The following is an 18688-nucleotide window of genomic DNA, read 5'->3' as shown; positions in this document are numbered from 1 at the left end:
TTTTTGGGATATTTTGGGTGAATTCTGGGTGATTTTGGGTGAATTCTGGGTGATTTTGGGTGGATTATTGGGAAATTTTTGGGTGGATTTTTGGGATATTTTGGGTGATTTTGGGTGAATTTTGGGATATTTTTGGGTGAATTTTGGGATATTTTTGGGTGAATTTTGGGTGAATTCTGGGTGATTTTGGGATATTTTTGGGTGAATTTTTGGGTGAATTTTTGGGATATTTTTGGTGAATTTTTGGGATATTTTGGGGTAATTTTGGGGGTAATCTCAGGAGATTTTTGGGCTATTTTTGGGTGAATTCTGGGTGAATTTTTGGAATATTTTTGGGTGAATTTTGGGTGAATTCCGGGTGATTTTGGGGTTCCCCCCCAGGCCCCCCCCAAGGCCAAGGTTGCTTTCGTGCGGGACAAACCTCACCTGAACGTCGGCACCATCGGGCACGTGGACCACGGGAAAACCACCCTGACCGCTGCCATCACCAGGGGTGAGCACAGAAATGGGGTGAAAAACGGGAGAATTGGGAAAAAACAAAAAAAAAATGGTGAAAAACGGTGAAAAAATGGCCAAAAACGGGCAAAAAATGGGAATAAATGGGAATAAATGGGAATAAATGGGATGTGGAGCAGGGGAAAATCAGCCTGAGTGCTGACATCACCCGGGGTGAGCACAGAAATGGGGTGAAAAACGGGAGAATTGGGAAAAAACAAAAAAAAATGGTGAAAAATGGTGAAAAAATGGGCAAAAACGGGGAAAAAATGGGGAAAAAATGGGGGAAAAAGGAGGAAAAAATGGGGAAAAAATTGGGAGAAAAATGGGAAAAAATGGGGGAAAAAATGGGGAAAAATGGGGAAAAAATGGGGAAATTAGGAGAAAAATTGGGTGAAAAATTGGGAGAAAAATGAGAAAAAATGGGGAAAAAATGGGGAAAAAATGGGGAAAAAATGAAACAAAAAATGGGGAAAAAAATGGGGAAAAAATGGGGAAAAAATGAAACAAAAAATGGGGAAAAAATGGGAAAAAATGGGGAAAAATGAGAAAAAAATTGGGAAAAAAATGGGGAAAAAATGGGGAAAAAATGAAAGAAAAAATGGGGAAAAAATGGAAAAATTGGGTGAAAAATTGGGAGAAAAATGAGAAAAAAATTGGGAGAAAAATGGGAAAAAATGGGGGAAAAATGGGAAAATTGGGAGAAAAAAATGGGGAAAAAATAGGAATAAATGGAAATAAATGGGAATAAATGGGATGTGGAGGAGGGGAAAATCAGCCTGAGTGTGGTCAGCACCCGGGGTGAGCACAGAAATGGGGTGAAAAACGGGGAAATTGGGAAAAAAGAAAAAAAAAATGGTGAAAAACGGTGAAAAAATGGCCAAAAACGGGGAAAAAATGGGGAAAAAAGGAGGAAAAATGGGGAAAAAAGGAGGAAAAATGGGGAAAAAGGAGGAAAAAATGGGGAAAAAATGGGAGAAAAATGAGAAAAAAATTGGGAGAAAAATGGGGAAAAATGGGGAAAAAATGGGAAAATTAGGAGAAAAATTGGGTGAAAAATTGGGAGGAAAATGAGAAAAAAATGGGAGAAAATTGGGAAAAAATGGGGGAAAAATGGGGAAAAATGAGGAAAAAATGGGGAAAAAATGGGAGAAAAATGAGAAAAAAATTGGGAGAAAAATGGGGAAAAATTGGGAAAAAATGGGAAAATTGGGAGAAAAATTGGGTGAAAAATTGGGAGAAAAATGAGAAAAAATGGGGAAAAAATGGGGGAAAAATGGGGAAAAAATGGGGGAAAAATTGGGGAAAAATGGGGAAAAAATGGGAAAAAATGGGAAAAAATGGGGAAAAAAGGAGGAAAAAATGGGAGAAAAATGAGAAAAAAATTGGGAGAAAAATGAGAAAAAATGGGGAAAAAATGGGGAAAAAATGGGGAAAAAATGGGGAAAAATTGAGAAAAAATGGGGAAAAAATGAAACAAAAAATGGGGAAAAAAAAGGAAAAATTGGGAGAATAATGAGAAAAAATTGGAAAAAAATGGGAAAAAATGGGGAAAAAATGAAAGAAAAAATGGGGAAAAAATGGAAAAATTGGGTGAAAAATTGGGAGGAAAATGAGAAAAAAATTGGGAGAAAAATGGGGAAAAAAAGGAAAAATTGGGAGAAAATATGGGTGAAAAAATGGGAGAATAATGAGAAAAAAAATGGGAAAAAAATGGGAAAAAATGGGGAAAAAATGAAACAAAAAATGGGGAAAAAATGGAGAAAAAATGGGAAAAAATGTGGAAAAAATGAAACAAAAAATGGGGAAAAAAAGGAAAAATTGGGTGAAAAATAGGGAGAAAAATGAGAAAAAAATTGGGAGAAAAATGGGAAAAAATGGAAAAATTGGGAGAAAAAATGGGGAAAAAATGGGAGAATAATGAGAAAAAAAATGGGAAAAAATTGGGAAAAAATGGGGAAAAAATGGGGAAAAAATGGGAAAAAAATGGGGAAACAATGAAACAAAAAATGGGGAAAAAAAGGAAAAGTTGGGTGAAAAATTGGGAGCAAAATGAGAAAAAAATTGGGAAAAAATGGGAAAAAATGGGGAAAAAATGGGAAAATTGGGAGAAAAAATGGGTGAAAAAATGGGAGAATAATGAGAAAAAAATGGGCAAAAATGGGCAAAAAATGGGGAAAAAATGAAAGAAAAAATGGGGGAAAATTGGGAGAAAAATGAGAAAAAAATGGGGAAAAAATGGGGAAAAAATTGGGAAAAAATGAAACAAAAAATGGGGAAAAAATGGGGAAAAAATGAAACAAAAAATGGGGAAAAAATGGAAAAATTGGGTGAAAAATTGGGAGAAAAATGAGAAAAAAATTGGGAGAAAAATGGGAAAAAATGGAAAAATTGGGAGAAAAAATGGGTGAAAAAATGGGAGAATAATGAAAAAAAAAATGGGAAAAAATTGGGAAAAAATGGGGAAAAAATGAAACAAAAAATGGGGAAAAAATGGGGAAAAAATGGAGAAAAAATGGGGAAAAAATGGGAAAAAATGGGGAAAAAATGGGGAAAAAATGGGAAAAAAATGGGAAAAAATGGGAAAAATGGGGAAAAAATGGGGAAAAATGGAGAAAAAATGGGGAAAAAATGGGAAAAAAATGGGAAAAAATGGAGAAAAATGGAGAAAAAATGGGGAAAATGGAGAAAAAGTGGGGAAAAAATGGGGAAAAATTTGGATAAATGGAGAAAAATGGGGAAAAATTTGGAAAAATGGGGAAAAATTTGGAAAAATGGGGAAAAATTGGTAAAAAATGGGGAAAAATGGGGAAAAATGGGGAAAAAATGGGAAAAATGGGGAAAAAATGGGAAAAATGGGGAAAATTGGGGAAAAATGGAAAAAAAGTGGGGAAAAATGGAGGAAAAATGGGAAAAATGGAGAAAAATTGGAAAAAAATGGGGAAAAATGGGGAAAAAATGGAGGGGTCTGACCCCATTTTTGGGGTGTTCTGACCCATTTTTGGGGTGTCTGACCCGTTTTGGGGTGTTCTGACCCATTTTTGGGGTGTTCTGACCCGTTTTGGGGTGTCTGATCCGTTTTTGGGGTGTTCTGACCCATTTTGGGGTGTCTGACCCATTTTTGGGGTGTCTGACCCATTTTGGGGTGTTCTGACCCGTTTTGGGGTGTTCTGACCCGTTTTGGGGGTGTTCTGATCCATTTTTGGGGTGTTCTGACCCATTTTTGGGGTGTCTGACCCATTTTTGGGGTGTTCTGACCCGTTTTGGGGGTGTTCTGACCCGTTTTTGGGGTGTTCTGACCCGTTTTGGGGTGTTCTGACCCATTTTTGGGGTGTTCTGACCCGTTTTTGGGGTGTTCTGACACATTTTGGGGTGTTCTGACCCGTTTTGGGGTGTTCTGACCCGTTTTTGGGGTGTTCTGACCCATTTTTGGGGTGTCTGATCCATTTTTGGGGTGTCTGACCCGTTTTTGGGGTGTTCTGACCCATTTTTGGGGTGTTCTGACCCATTTTTCGGGTGTCTGATCCATTTTTGGGGTGTCTGACCCATTTTTGGGGTGTCTGACCCGTTTTTGGGGTGTTCTGACCCGTTTTTGGGGTGTCTGATCCATTTTTGGGGTGTTCTGACCCGTTTTGGGGTGTCCCCGCAGTGCTGTCGGCGGGGGGAGGGGCGCAGTTCCGGCCCTACGAGGAGATCGACAGCGCCCCCGAGGAGAAAGCGCGCGGCATCACCATCAACGCGGCGCACGTGGAGTACAGCACGGCGCGGCGCCACTACGCGCACACCGACTGCCCCGGCCACGCTGACTACGTCAAGGTGAGGAGTTCCCAGGGTTTGGGGATTCTGGGAATTTTTTGGGAATTTTTTGGGAATTTTTGGGATTTTTTTTCGATTTTTTTTCGATTTTTTTTCGATTTTTTTCCGATTTTTTTTCGATTTTTTTCCGATTTTTTTTCGATTTTTGGGGGATTTTTTAGGGATTTTTTAAGGATTTTTTTGATATTTTTTTCAGGATTTTTTTGGATTTTTTAGGGATTTTTTAGGGATTTTCTGAGGATTTTTTAGGGATTTTTTAGGGATTTTTTAGGATTTTTTGTGGATTTTTTTGGGATTTTTTAGGATTTTTTTGTAGATTTTTACGGATTTTTTGGGGGATTTTTTAAGGATTTTTTGAGGATTTTTTAGGGATTTTTTTGAGGATTATTTGAGGATTTTTTGGGGATTTTTTGCAGATTTTTGAGGTATTTTTTAGGGATTTTTTAGGGATTTCTAAGGATTTCTTGGGGGATTTTTTAAGGATTTTTTGACGATTTTTTAGGATTTTTTTCAGGATTTTTTAGGGATTTTTTTCAGGATTTTTTAGGGATTTTTTTAGGATTTTTTGGGGATTTTTGGGGGTGTTTTTGTCACCATCAACGCGGCGCACGTGGAGTACAGCACGGCGCGGCGCCACTACGCGCACACCGACTGCCCCGGCCACGCTAACAAGGTGAGGAGTTCTGGGATTCTGGAATTTTCTGGAATTTTTTGGGAATTTTTGGGATTTTTTTTCGATTTTTTTTCGATTTTTTAGGGATTTTTTAAGGATTTTTTGAGGATTTTTTGGGGGATTTTTTGGGGATTTTTTAAGGATTTTTTTGATATTTTTTTCAGGATTTTTCTGGATTTTTTGAGGATTTTGGGGGGATTTTTTAGGGATTTTTTTGAGGATTATTTGAGGATTTTTTGGGGATTTTTTGCAGATTTTTTGGGGATTTTTTATGGGATTTTTTATGGGATTTTTTGGGATGTTTTAGGGATTTTTTTACAGATTTTTTACAGAATTTTAGGAGATTTTTTGGTGTTTTTTTCAGAATTATGTGAGCATTTTGGGGGATTTTTTAAGGATTTTTTAGCAATTTTTTTTAGGTTTTTTTTTTATTTTTTGCGCATTTTTTTGGGATTATTTTGTGGATTTTTTTGAGATTTTTTGGGATTTTGGGGGGATTATTTGAGGGTTTTTTGGGGATTTTTTAGGGACTTTTTGAGGATTTTTAGAGATTTTTTACGGATTTTTTTTTTTATTTTTTAGGGATCATTTTCAGAATTTTTTTTGATTTTTTGTGGATTTTTTAGGGATTTTTTAAAGGATTTTTTTATTTTTTTTTCAGGATTTTTCTGGATTTTGGGGGGATTTTTTAAGGATTTTTTGGGGATTTTTTAGGGATTTTTAAGGGATTTTTTGGGGATTTTAAGGATTTTTTTCAGAATTTTTTGCATATTTTCGGGAGCTTTTTTTGAGAATTTTTTGGGGAATTTTTTGTGAATTTTTAAACATTTTTTTATTAATTTTTTCCCCACTGTTATTAAATTCTTTCCCCTCATTTTTAACCATTTCTCACCGATTTCTCCCCATTTCCTTTCCCCCCTTTCATTTCCGCTCGACCCCTCCCAGATTTTTCCCGAGCCCGGATCCGATAACGCCGCCGGAATTCCCGGAATTCCCGGAATTCCCGGCTTTTTTCCCGATTCTGCCGTTTTTTCCCCCAGAACATGATCACGGGCACCGCCCCCCTGGACGGCGTCATCCTCGTGGTGGCCGCGACCGACGGGCAAATGCCGCAGACCCGCGAGCACCTGCTGCTGGCCCGGCAGGTGAGAGGGGCGTGGCCAGCTTCGGGGGGGGCGTGGTCACCTCCTGTGGAGGCGTGGTTACATTGGAGGGGGCGTGGTTGCCTCCTGAGGGGGGGTGGTAACATTGGAGGGGGCGTGGTCACCTCCTGTGGAGGCGTGGTTACATTGGAGGGGGCGTGGCCGCCTCCTGAGGGGGGGTGGTTACATTGGAGGGGGCGTGGTCACCTCCTGTGGAGGCGTGGTTACATTGGAGGGGGCGTGGCCGCCTCCTGAGGGGGGGTGGTTACATTGGAGGGGGCGTGGTCACCTCCTGTGGAGGCGTGGTTACATTGGAGGGGGCGTGGCCGCCTCCTGAGGGGGGGTGGTTACATTGGAGGGGGCGTGGTCACCTCCTGTGGAGGCGTGGTTACATTGGAGGGGGCGTGGCCGCCTCCTGAGGGGGGGTGGTTACATTGGATGGGGCGTGGTCACCTGCTGGGAAGGTGTGTGTACATTGGAGGGGGCGTGGTCACCTCCTGAGGGGGCGTGGTCACCTCCTGAGGGGGCGTGGTTACATCCTGGGGAAGTTTCGTTACATTTGAGGGGGCGTGGTCAGCTCAGGAGGGGGCGTGGTCACCTTCTGGGGATGTTTAGTTACATTGGAGGGGGCGTGGTCACCTGCTGGGAAGGCGTGTTTACATTAGAGGGGGCGTGGTTGCCTCCTGAGGGGGCGTGGTCATCTCCTGAGGGGGCGTGGTTACCTCCAGAAGGGGCGTGGTTACATCCTGGGGAGGTTTCCGTACATTGGAGGGGGCGTAATCAGATCAGCAGGGGGCGTGGTCACCTCCTGGGGATGTTTAGTTACATTGGAGGGGGCGTGGTCACCTGCTGGGAAGGGGTGTTTACATTGGAGGGGGCGTGGTCACCTCCTGAGGGGGCGCGGTCACCTCCTGAGGGGGCGTGGTCACCTCCTGGGGAGGTTTAGTTATGTTGGAGGGGGCGTGGTCAGCTCAGGAGGGGGCGTTGCTAATGCCTGGGGGCGTGGTCAGATCAGCAGAGGGCGTGGTCACCTCCTGAGGGGGCGTGGTTACATCCTGGGGAGGTTTAGTTACATTGGTGGGGGCGTGGTCAGCTCAGGAGGGGGCGTGGTCACCTCCTGAGGGGGCGTGGTTACATCCTGAGGCAGTTTAGTTACATTTGAGGGGGCGTGCTCCGCTCAGGAGGGGGCGTGGTCACCTCCTGGGGATGTTTAGTTACATTGGAGGGGGCGTGGTCACCTGCTGGGAAGGCGTGGTTACATTGGAGGGGGCGTGGTTACATTGGAGGGGGCGTGGTCACCTGCTGGGAAGGCGTGTGTACATTGGAGGGGGCGTGGTCACCTCCTGAGGGGGCGCGGTCACCTCCTGAGGGGGCGTGGTCACCTCCTGGGGAGGTTTAGTTACGTTGAAGGGGGCATGGTCAGCTCAGAAGGATGCGTTGCTAATGCCTGGGGGCGTGGTCAGATCAGCAGAGGGCGTGGTCACCTCCTGAGGGGGCGTGGTTACATCCTGGGGAGGTTTAGTTACTTTGGAGGGGGCGTGGTCTGCTCAGGAGGGGGCGTGGTCACCTCCTGAGGGGGCGTGATTACATCCTGGGGAGGTTTAGTTACATTGGAGGGGGCGTGGTCACCTGCTGGGAAGGCGTGTGTACATTGGAGGGGGCGTGGTCACCTGCTGAGAAGGCGTGTTTATATTGGAGGGGGCGTGGTCAGCTCAGGAGGGGGCGTGGTTACATCCTGAGGCGGTTTAGTTATATTGCAGGGGGCGTGGTCACCTGCTGGGAAGGCGTGTTTACATTGGAGGGGGCGTGGTCAGCTCAGGAGGGGGCGTGGTCACCTGGGGATGTTTAGTTACATTGGAGGGGGCGTGGTCAGCTCCTGGAAAGGTGTGTTTACATTGGAGGGGGCGTGGTCACCTCCTGAGGGGGCGTGGTTACATCCTGAGGCGGTTTAGTTATATTGGAGGGGGCGTGGTCACCTGCTGGGAAGGCGTGTTTACATTGGAGGGGGCGTGGTTACATTGGAGGGGGCGTGGTCACCTGCTGGGAAGGCGTGGTTACATTGGAGCACGTGGTTGTTTACCTGAACAAGGTGAACGCGGTGCCGGACCCAGGTTTGGGTTCAGGTTCAGGTTCAGGTGTAGGATCAGATCCAGGTTCAGGGTGTGTCTGATCTCACCTGTCTGATCTCACCTGTCTGATCTCACCTGTCTGATCTCACCTGCACAGGTGGGTGTCCAGCACGTTGTCGTTTACCTGAACAAGGTGAACGCGGTGCCGGACCCAGGTTTGGGTTCAGGTGTGGGGTCAGGTTCAGGTGTCGGTTCAGGGTGTGTCTCTCACCTGTCTCACCTGTCTCACCTGTCTCACCTGTCTCACCTGTCTCACCTGTCTGATCTCACCTGTCTGATCTCACCTGTCCAGGTGGGTGTCCAGCACGTGGTTGTTTACCTGAACAAGGTGAACGCGGTGCCGGACCCAGGTTCGGGTTCAGGTGTGGGGTCAGGTTCAGGTGTGGGGTCAGATCCAGGTTCAGGGTGTGTCTGATCTCACCTGTCTGATCTCACCTGTCTCACCTGTCTCACCTGCACAGGTGGGCGTCCAGCACGTGGTTGTTTACCTGAACAAGGTGGACGCGGTGCCGGACCCAGGATTGGGTTCAGGTTCAGGTGTGGGGTCAGGTTCAGGGTGTGTCTGATCTCACCTGTCTCACCTGTCCAGGTGGGTGTCCAGCACGTTGTTGTGTACCTGAACAAGGTGAACGCGGTGCCGGACCCAGGTTCAGGTTCAGGTTCAGGTGTAGGATCAGATCCAGGTTCAGGGTGTGTCTGATCTCACCTGTCTCACCTGTCTCACCTGTCTCACCTGTCTCACCTGTCTCTCACCTGTCTCACCTGTCTGATCTCACCTGTCTCACCTGTCTCACCTGTCTCACCTGCACAGGTGGGTGTGCAGCACGTTGTTGTTTACCTGAACAAGGTGAACGCAGTGCTGGATCCAGGTTCGGGTTCAGGTTCAGGTTCAGGTGTAGGATCAGATCCAGGTTCAGGGTGTGTCTGATCTCACCTGTCTGATCTCACCTGTCTGATCTCACCTGTCTCACCTGTCTCACCTGCACAGGTGGGTGTCCAGCACGTGGTCGTGTACCTGAACAAGGCGGACGCGGTGCCGGACCCGGAGCTGTTGGGGTTTGGGTTCAGGTGTGGGTTCAGGTTCAGGGTGTGTCTGATCTCACCTGTCTGATCTCACCTGTCTGATCTCACCTGCACAGGTGGGTGTCCAGCACGTTGTCGTTTACCTGAACAAGGCGGACGCGGTGCCGGACCCGGAGCTGCTCCCATTGGTGGAGCTCGAGGTTCGGGAGCTCCTGACCGAGTTCGGCTTCGACGGAGAAAAAACCCCGGTGGTGGTGGGGTCGGCTCTGTGCGCGCTGCAGGTACACCTGGGCACACCTGGGCACACCTGGGCACACCTGGGCACACCTGGGCACACCTGGGGACACCTGAGATACACCTGGGCACACCTGGGCACACCTGAGGGGGTAAAAACACACCTGGGGTACACCTGGACACACCTGGGGTACACCTGGACACACCTGGGGTACACCTGGGCACACCTGAGATACACCTGGGCACACCTGAGATACACCTGGGGGGGTAAAAACACACCTGGACACACCTGGGGACACCTGGGCACACCTGAGATACACCTGGGCACACCTGGGCGCATCTGGGGTATACCTGGGCACACCTGGGGGGGTAAAAACATACCTGGGGTACACCTGGGGGACACCTGGGGTACACCTGGACACACCTGGGGACACCTGGATACACCTGAGATACACCTGGGGACACCTGGGACATACCTGGGGTACACCTGAGATACACCTGGGGTACACCTGGATACACCTGGGGTACACCTGGGGACACCTGGATACACCTGGGGACACCTGAAATACACCTGGGCACACCTGGATACACCTGGGGTACACCTGGGGGAAACCTGGGGTACACCTGGACACACCTGGGGTACACCTGGGCACACCTGGGCACACCTGGGGTACACCTGGGCACACCTGGGGTACACCTGGGCACACCTGGGCACACCTGGGGTACACCTGGGCACACCTGAGATACACCTGGGCACACCTGGGGGGGTAAAAACACACCTGGGGTACACCTGGGCACACCTGGGCACACCTGGGCACACCTGGGGACACCTGGGGCACACCTGAGATACACCTGGGCACACCTGGGGCACACCTGGGCACACCTGAGATACACCTGGGCACACCTGGGCACACCTGAGCACACCTGAGCACACCTGGGCACACCTGAGATACACCTGGGCACACCTGAGATACACCTGGGCACACCTGGGGACACCTGAGATACACCTGGGCACACCTGGGGGGGTAAAAACACACCTGGGGTACACCTGGGGACACCTGGGGTACACCTGAGATACACCTGGGGTACACCTGGGCACACCTGGGCACACCTGGGGACACCTGAGATACACCTGGGCACACCTGGGGCACACCTGGGGACACCTGGGGACACCTGAGATACACCTGGGCACACCTGGGGCACACCTGGGGACACCTGGGGACACCTGAGATACACCTGGGCACACCTGGGGCACACCTGGGGACACCTGGGCACACCTGAGATACACCTGGGCACACTTGAGATACACCTGGGCACACCTGGGGCACACCTGGGCACACCTGGGGACACCTGGGGTACACCTGGACACACCTGGGGTACACCTGGGCACACCTGGGCACACCTGGGCACACCTGGGCACACCTGGGGACACCTGGGGACACCTGGGCACACCTGGGGACACCTGGGCACACCTGAGATACACCTGGGGGGGTAAAAACACACCTGGACTCACCTGGGGTACACCTGGGGTACACGGGGAACACCCCGGTGGTGGTGGGGTCGGCTCTGTGCGCGCTGCAGGTACACCTGGGCACACCTGGGCACACCTGGGGTACACCTGGGGACACCTGAGATACACCTGGGCACACCTGGGGACACCTGGGCACACCTGAGATACACCTGGGCACACCTGGGGACACCTGGGCACACCTGGGGACACCTGGGGTACATGGGGAACACCCCGGTGGTGGTGGGGTCGGCTCTGTGCGCGCTGCAGGTACACCTGGGCACACCTGGGCACACCTGGGGTACACCTGGGCACACCTGGGCACACCTGGGCACACCTGGACACACCTGGGGGACACCTGAGATACACCTGGGCACACCTGGACACACCTGGGGGACACCTGAGATACACCTGGGCACACCTGGGGACACCTGGGCACACCTGGGCACACCTGGGGGGGTAAAAACACACCTGGGGTACACCTGGACACACCTGGACACACCTGGGACACACCTGGGCACACCTGGGCACACCTGAGATACACCTGGGCACACCTGAGATACACCTGGGCACACCTGGGCACACCTGAGCACACCTGAGATACACCTGGGCACACCTGGGGACACCTGGGCACACCTGGGGGGGTAAAAACACACCTGAGATACACCTGGGCACACCTGGGGTACACCTGGACACACCTGGGCACACCTGGGGTACACCTGGATACACCTGGGCACACCTGGGGTACACCTGGACACACCTGGGCACACCTGGGGTACACCTGGATACACCTGGGCACACCTGGGCACACCTGGGGTACACCTGGATACACCTGGGCACACCTGGGGTACATGGGGAACACCTCGGTGGTGGTGGGGTCGGCTCTGTGCGCGCTGCAGGTACACCTGGGCACACCTGGGCACACCTGGGCACACCTGAGATACACCTGGGCACACCTGGGGACACCTGGGCACACCTGGGGACACCTGGGCACACCTGGGCACACCTGGGGACACCTGAGATACACCTGGGCACACCTGGGGACACCTGGGCACACCTGGGGACACCTGGGCACACCTGGACACACCTGGACACACCTGGGGGGAGCTGGAGGGGTGGGGACACACCTGGGGACACCTGGAAGCCAGTCTGGAACCTGATCCAGAACTTGCTCCAGAACCCAGTCTGGAACCTGCTCTGGAACAATCTAGAACACACCTAGAACCTGATCTAGAACCCGATCTAGAACCCGATCTAGAACCTTCTAGAACCCAGTCTAGAACCCGATCTAGAACCTTCTAGAACCGAGTCTAGAACCTGATCTAGAACCTGATCTAGAACAGTCTAGAACCCGATCTAGAACCTGATCTAGTATCTGGTCTAGTACACACCTAGCGCATGCCTGGAACACACCTGGGCACACCCAGAACACACCTGGGGACACCTGGGCACACCTGGGGACACCTGGGGGAAACCTGAGACACACCTGGGCACACCTGGATACACCTGGGGACACCTGGATACACCTGGGGACACCTGGACACAGCTGGACACACCTGGGGACACCTGGGGGACACCTGAGATACACCTGGGCACACCTGAGATACACCTGGGCACACCTGGGCACACCTGGGATACACCTGGGGGACACCTGGGCACACCTGGGAGGGTGAAAACACACCTGAGATACACCTGGGCACACCTGGGCACACCTGGGGACACTTGAGATACACCTGGGACAACCTGGACACACTTGAGATACACGTGGGCACACCTGGGCACACCTGGACACAGCTGTTCCCCTGTCCAATTCCCCCTGTCTCATCTCACCTGTTCAATCTCACCTGTGACACACCTGTACCATCACACCTGTCTCACCTGTCTCACCTGTTCAATCTCACCTGTGTCACCTGTTCAATCTCACCTGTGTCACCTGTTCAATCTCACCTGTGTCACCTGTTCAATCACACCTGTGTCACCTGTGTCACCTGTTCAATCTCACCTGTGTCACCTGTTCAATCACACCTGTGTCACCTGTGTCACCTGTTCAATCACACCTGTGTCACCTGTTCAATCACACCTGTGTCACCTGTTCAATCACACCTGTGTCACCTGTTCAATCTCACCTGTGTCACCTGTTCAATCTCACCTGTGTCACCTGTTCAATCACACCTGTGTCACCTGTGTCACCTGTTCAATCTCACCTGTGTCACCTGTTCAATCACACCTGTGTCACCTGTGTCACCTGTTCAATCACACCTGTCTCACACCTGTGACACACCTGTCACACACCTGTGACACACCTGTGACACACCTGTGACACACCTGTGACATCACACCTGTGACACACCTGTGACACACCTGTGACACACCTGTCACACACCTGTCACACACCTGTGACACACCTGTCACACACCTGTGACACACCTGTGACACACCTGTGACACACCTGTGACACACCTGTGACACACCTGTGACATCACACCTGTGACACACCTGTGACACACCTGTGACACACCTGTGACACACCTGTGACACACCTGTGACACACCTGTGACACACCTGTCACACACCTGTGACACACCTGTGACACACCTGTGACACACCTGTGACACACCTGTCACACACCTGTGACACACCTGTCACACACCTGTGACACACCTGTGACACACCTGTTCAATCACACCTGTAACACACCTGTCACACACCTGTCACACACCTGTGACACACCTGTCACACACCTGTCACACACCTGTGACACACCTGTCACACACCTGTCACACACCTGTGACACACCTGTGACACACCTGTCACACACCTGTGACACACCTGTCACACACCTGTGACACACCTGTCACACACCTGTACACACCTGTGACACACCTGTGACACACCTGTCACACACCTGTCACACACCTGTGACACACCTGTCACACACCTGTCACACACCTGTGACACACCTGTGACACACCTGTGACACACCTGTCACACACCTGTCACACACCTGTGACACACCTGTCACACACCTGTCACACACCTGTGACACACCTGTGACACACCTGTCACACACCTGTCACACACCTGTCACACACCTGTGACACACCTGTGACACACCTGTGACACACCTGTCACACACCTGTGACACACCTGTCACACACCTGTCACACACCTGTGACACACCTGTGACACACCTGTCACACACCTGTCACACACCTGTGACACACCTGTGACACACCTGTGACACACCTGTCACACACCTGTGACACACCTGTGACACACCTGTCACACACCTGTCACACACCTGTGACACACCTGTGACACACCTGTCACACACCTGTGACATCACACCTGTGACACACCTGTCACACACCTGTGACACACCTGTGACACACCTGTGACACACCTGTGACACACCTGTCACACACCTGTGACACACCTGTCACACACCTGTGACACACCTGTGACACACCTGTGACACCTGTCACACACCTGTCACACACCTGTGACACACCTGTGACACACCTGTGACACACCTGTCACACACCTGTCACACACCTGTACACACCTGTGACACACCTGTGACACACCTGTGACACACCTGTGACACACCTGTCACACACCTGTGACACACCTGTGACACACCTGTCACACACCTGTCACACACCTGTGACACACCTGTCACACACCTGTGACACACCTGTGACACACCTGTGACACACCTGTGACACACCTGTGACACACCTGTCACACACCTGTCACACACCTGTGACACACCTGTGACACACCTGTCACACACCTGTCACACACCTGTCACACACCTGTGACACACCTGTGACACACCTGTCACACACCTGTGACACACCTGTGACACACCTGTGACACACCTGTGACACACCTGTGACACACCTGTACACACCTGTCACACACCTGTCACACACCTGTGACACACCTGTGACACACCTGTAACACACCTGTGACACACCTGTCACACACCTGTCACACACCTGTCACACACCTGTGTCATCACACCTGTGACACACCTGTCACACACCTGTGACACACCTGTCACACACCTGTGACACACCTGTGACACACCTGTCACACACCTGTGACACACCTGTGACACACCTGTCACACACCTGTGACACACCTGTCACACACCTGTACACACCTGTGACACACCTGTGACACACCTGTCACACACCTGTCACACACCTGTCACACACCTGTCACACACCTGTCACACACCTGTGACACACCTGTGACACACCTGTGACACACCTGTGACACACCTGTGACACACCTGTCACACACCTGTCACACACCTGTCACACACCTGTCACACACCTGTGACATCACACCTGTGACACACCTGTGACACACCTGTCACACACCTGTCACACACCTGTGACACACCTGTCACACACCTGTCACACACCTGTGACACACCTGTCACACACCTGTCACACACCTGTCACACACCTGTGACACACCTGTACACACCTGTGACACACCTGTGACATCACACCTGTGACACACCTGTGACACACCTGTGACACACCTGTCACACACCTGTGACACACCTGTGACACACCTGTCACACACCTGTCACACACCTGTGACACACCTGTGACACACCCGTAACACACCTGTGACACACCTGTGACACACCTGTGACACACCTGTCACACACCTGTCACACACCTGTCACACACCTGTCACACACCTGTGACACACCTGTCACACACCTGTACACACCTGTGACACACCTGTGACACACCTGTCACACACCTGTGACACACCTGTCACACACCTGTCACACACCTGTGACACACCTGTCACACACCTGTACACACCTGTGACACACCTGTGACACACCTGAGACACACCTGTACACACCTGTGACACACCTGTGACACACCTGTCACACACCTGTCACACACCTGTGACACACCTGTGACACACCTGTCACACACCTGTGACACACCTGTGACACACCTGTGACACACCTGTGACACACCTGTCACACACCTGTCACACACCTGTGACACACCTGTGACACACCTGTGACACACCTGTGACACACCTGTGACACACCTGTCACACACCTGTCACACACCTGTCACACACCTGTCACACACCTGTGACACACCTGTCACACACCTGTGACACACCTGTCACACACCTGTGACACACCTGTGACACACCTGTCACACACCTGTCACACACCTGTGACACACCTGTCACACACCTGTACACACCTGTCACACACCTGTGACACACCTGTGACACACCTGTGACACACCTGTCACACACCTGTCACACACCTGTCACACACCTGTGACACACCTGTACACACCTGTCACACACCTGTAACATCACACCTGTCACACACCTGTCACACACCTGTACACACCTGTCACACACCTGTCACACACCTGTCACACACCTGTCACACACCTGTGACACACCTGTCACACACCTGTGACACACCTGTCTGATCTCACCTGTCACACACCTGTAACACACCTGTGACACACCTGTGACACACCTGTCACACACCTGTGACACACCTGTGACACACCTGTGACACACCTGTCACACACCTGTCACACACCTGTGACACACCTGTCACACACCTGTCACACACCTGTCACACACCTGTCACACACCTGTACACACCTGTCACACACCTGTCACACACCTGTGACACACCTGTGACACACCTGTGACACACCTGTCACACACCTGTGTCATCACACCTGTGACACACCTGTCTGATCTCACCTGTCACACACCTGTCACACACCTGTCACACACCTGTAACATCACACCTGTCACACACCTGTGACACACCTGTGACACACCTGTCACACACCTGTGACACACCTGTGACACACCTGTCACACACCTGTCACACACCTGTGACACACCTGTGACACACCTGTCACACACCTGTGACATCACACCTGTGACACACCTGTCACACACCTGTGACACACCTGTAACACACCTGTGACACACCTGTGACACACCTGTGACACACCTGTCACACACCTGTCACACACCTGTCACACACCTGTGACACACCTGTGTCACCTGTGACACACCTGTGACACACCTGTAACACACCTGTGACACACCTGTGACACACCTGTACACACCTGTCACACACCTGTGACACACCTGTCACACACCTGTGACACACCTGTCACACACCTGTGACACACCTGTCCTGTCTCACCTGTGACACACCTGTCACACACCTGTGACATCACACCTGTGACACACCTGTGACACACCTGTGACACACCTGTCACACACCTGTCACACACCTGTCACACACCTGTCACACACCTGTCACACACCTGTAACATCACACCTGTGACACACCTGTGACACACCTGTGACACACCTGTCACACACCTGTCACACACCTGTCACACACCTGTCACACACCTGTCACACACCTGTCTGATGTCACCTGTCACACACCTGTCACACACCCGTAACACACCTGTAACACACCTGTGACACACCTGTGTCTCACCTGCAGGACCGTGACCCCGAGCTGGGTTTGCAGTCGGTTCTGAGGCTCCTGTGACACACCTGTCACACACCTGTGACATCACACCTGTCTCACCTGTGACACACCTGTCTCACCTGTCTCACCTGCAGGACCGTGACCCCGAGCTGGGTTTGCAGTCGGTGCTGAGGCTCCTGTCACACACCTGTCACACACCTGTCACACACCTGTCTCACCTGTCTCACCTGCAGGACCGTGACCCCGAGCTGGGTTTGCAGTCGGTGCTGAGGCTCCTGTGACACACCTGTGACACACCTGTCACACACCTGTGTCTCACCTGCAGGACCGTGACCCCGAGCTGGGTTTGCAGTCGGTTCTGACGCTCCTGTGACACACCTGTGACACACCTGTGACACACCTGTGACACACCTGTGACACACCTGTGACATCACACCTGTCTGATCTCACCTGTCTGATCTCACCTGTCTCACCTGCAGGACCGTGACCCCGAGCTGGGTTTGCAGTCGGTGCTGAGGCTCCTGTGACACACCTGTAACACACCTGTCACACACCTGTCACACACCTGTCACACACCTGTCTGATCTCACCTGTCTCACCTGCAGGACCGTGACCCCGAGCTGGGTTTGCAGTCGGTTCTGAAGCTCCTGTCACACACCTGTCACACACCTGTGACACACCTGTGACACACCTGTCTGATCTCACCTGTCTCACCTGTCTCACCTGCAGGACCGTGACCCCGAGCTGGGTTTGCAGTCGGTGCTGAGGCTCCTCGAGGCCGTGGATTCGCACATCCCCCAACCCCCGCGGGAGCTGGAGCGGCCCTGCCTGCTGCCCATCGAGGCTGTGCACACCATCCCAGGTAAATCACACCTGTGCACACCTGTGCACACCTGTGCACACCTGTACTGCACCGTTATCACACCTGTGTCACACCTGTGTCACACCTGTGTCACATCCCCCAACCCCCGCGGGAGCTGGAGCGGCCCTGCCTGCTGCCCATCGAGGCTGTGCACACCATCCCAGGTAAATCACACCTGTGCACACCTGAGACAGGTAAATCACACCTGTACACACCTGTACTGCACCGTTATCACACCTGTGTCACACCTGTGTCACACCCGG

General features: G+C 51.3%; 1 protein-coding gene across 9 annotated transcripts in view; it reads left to right on the top strand.

Annotated features, from left to right (window-relative positions):
• TUFM (Tu translation elongation factor, mitochondrial) overlaps positions 1–18688 on the top strand; it is a 47067-nt gene that overhangs the window by 4838 nt on the left and 23541 nt on the right. For 5 of the 9 annotated variants that reach the window (XM_086874529.1, XM_086874527.1, XM_086874532.1 and 2 more), the window contains exons 3-7: positions 382–493; positions 4145–4311; positions 6025–6129; positions 9395–9559; positions 18293–18425. In XM_086874529.1, coding sequence (XP_086730655.1) covers positions 382–493; positions 4145–4311; positions 6025–6129; positions 9395–9559; positions 18293–18425 — 682 coding nt within the window. Of the gene's footprint in view, positions 1–381; positions 494–4144; positions 4312–6024; positions 6130–9394; positions 9560–17575; positions 17614–18292; positions 18426–18688 lie in introns of all 9 variants that reach the window. The other 4 variants (XR_015282305.1, XR_015282306.1, XR_015282304.1 and 1 more) reach the window with 1 other exon arrangement.

This window comes from Cyanistes caeruleus, unplaced genomic scaffold (genome assembly GCF_971803275.1).
Source record: "Cyanistes caeruleus unplaced genomic scaffold, bCyaCae1.hap1.1 HAP1_SCAFFOLD_243, whole genome shotgun sequence".
NCBI classification, from domain to species: domain Eukaryota; kingdom Metazoa; phylum Chordata; class Aves; order Passeriformes; family Paridae; genus Cyanistes; species Cyanistes caeruleus.
Note: the sequence above shows the minus strand (reverse complement) of the source record. Positions and strands in the feature narration are given on the sequence as shown.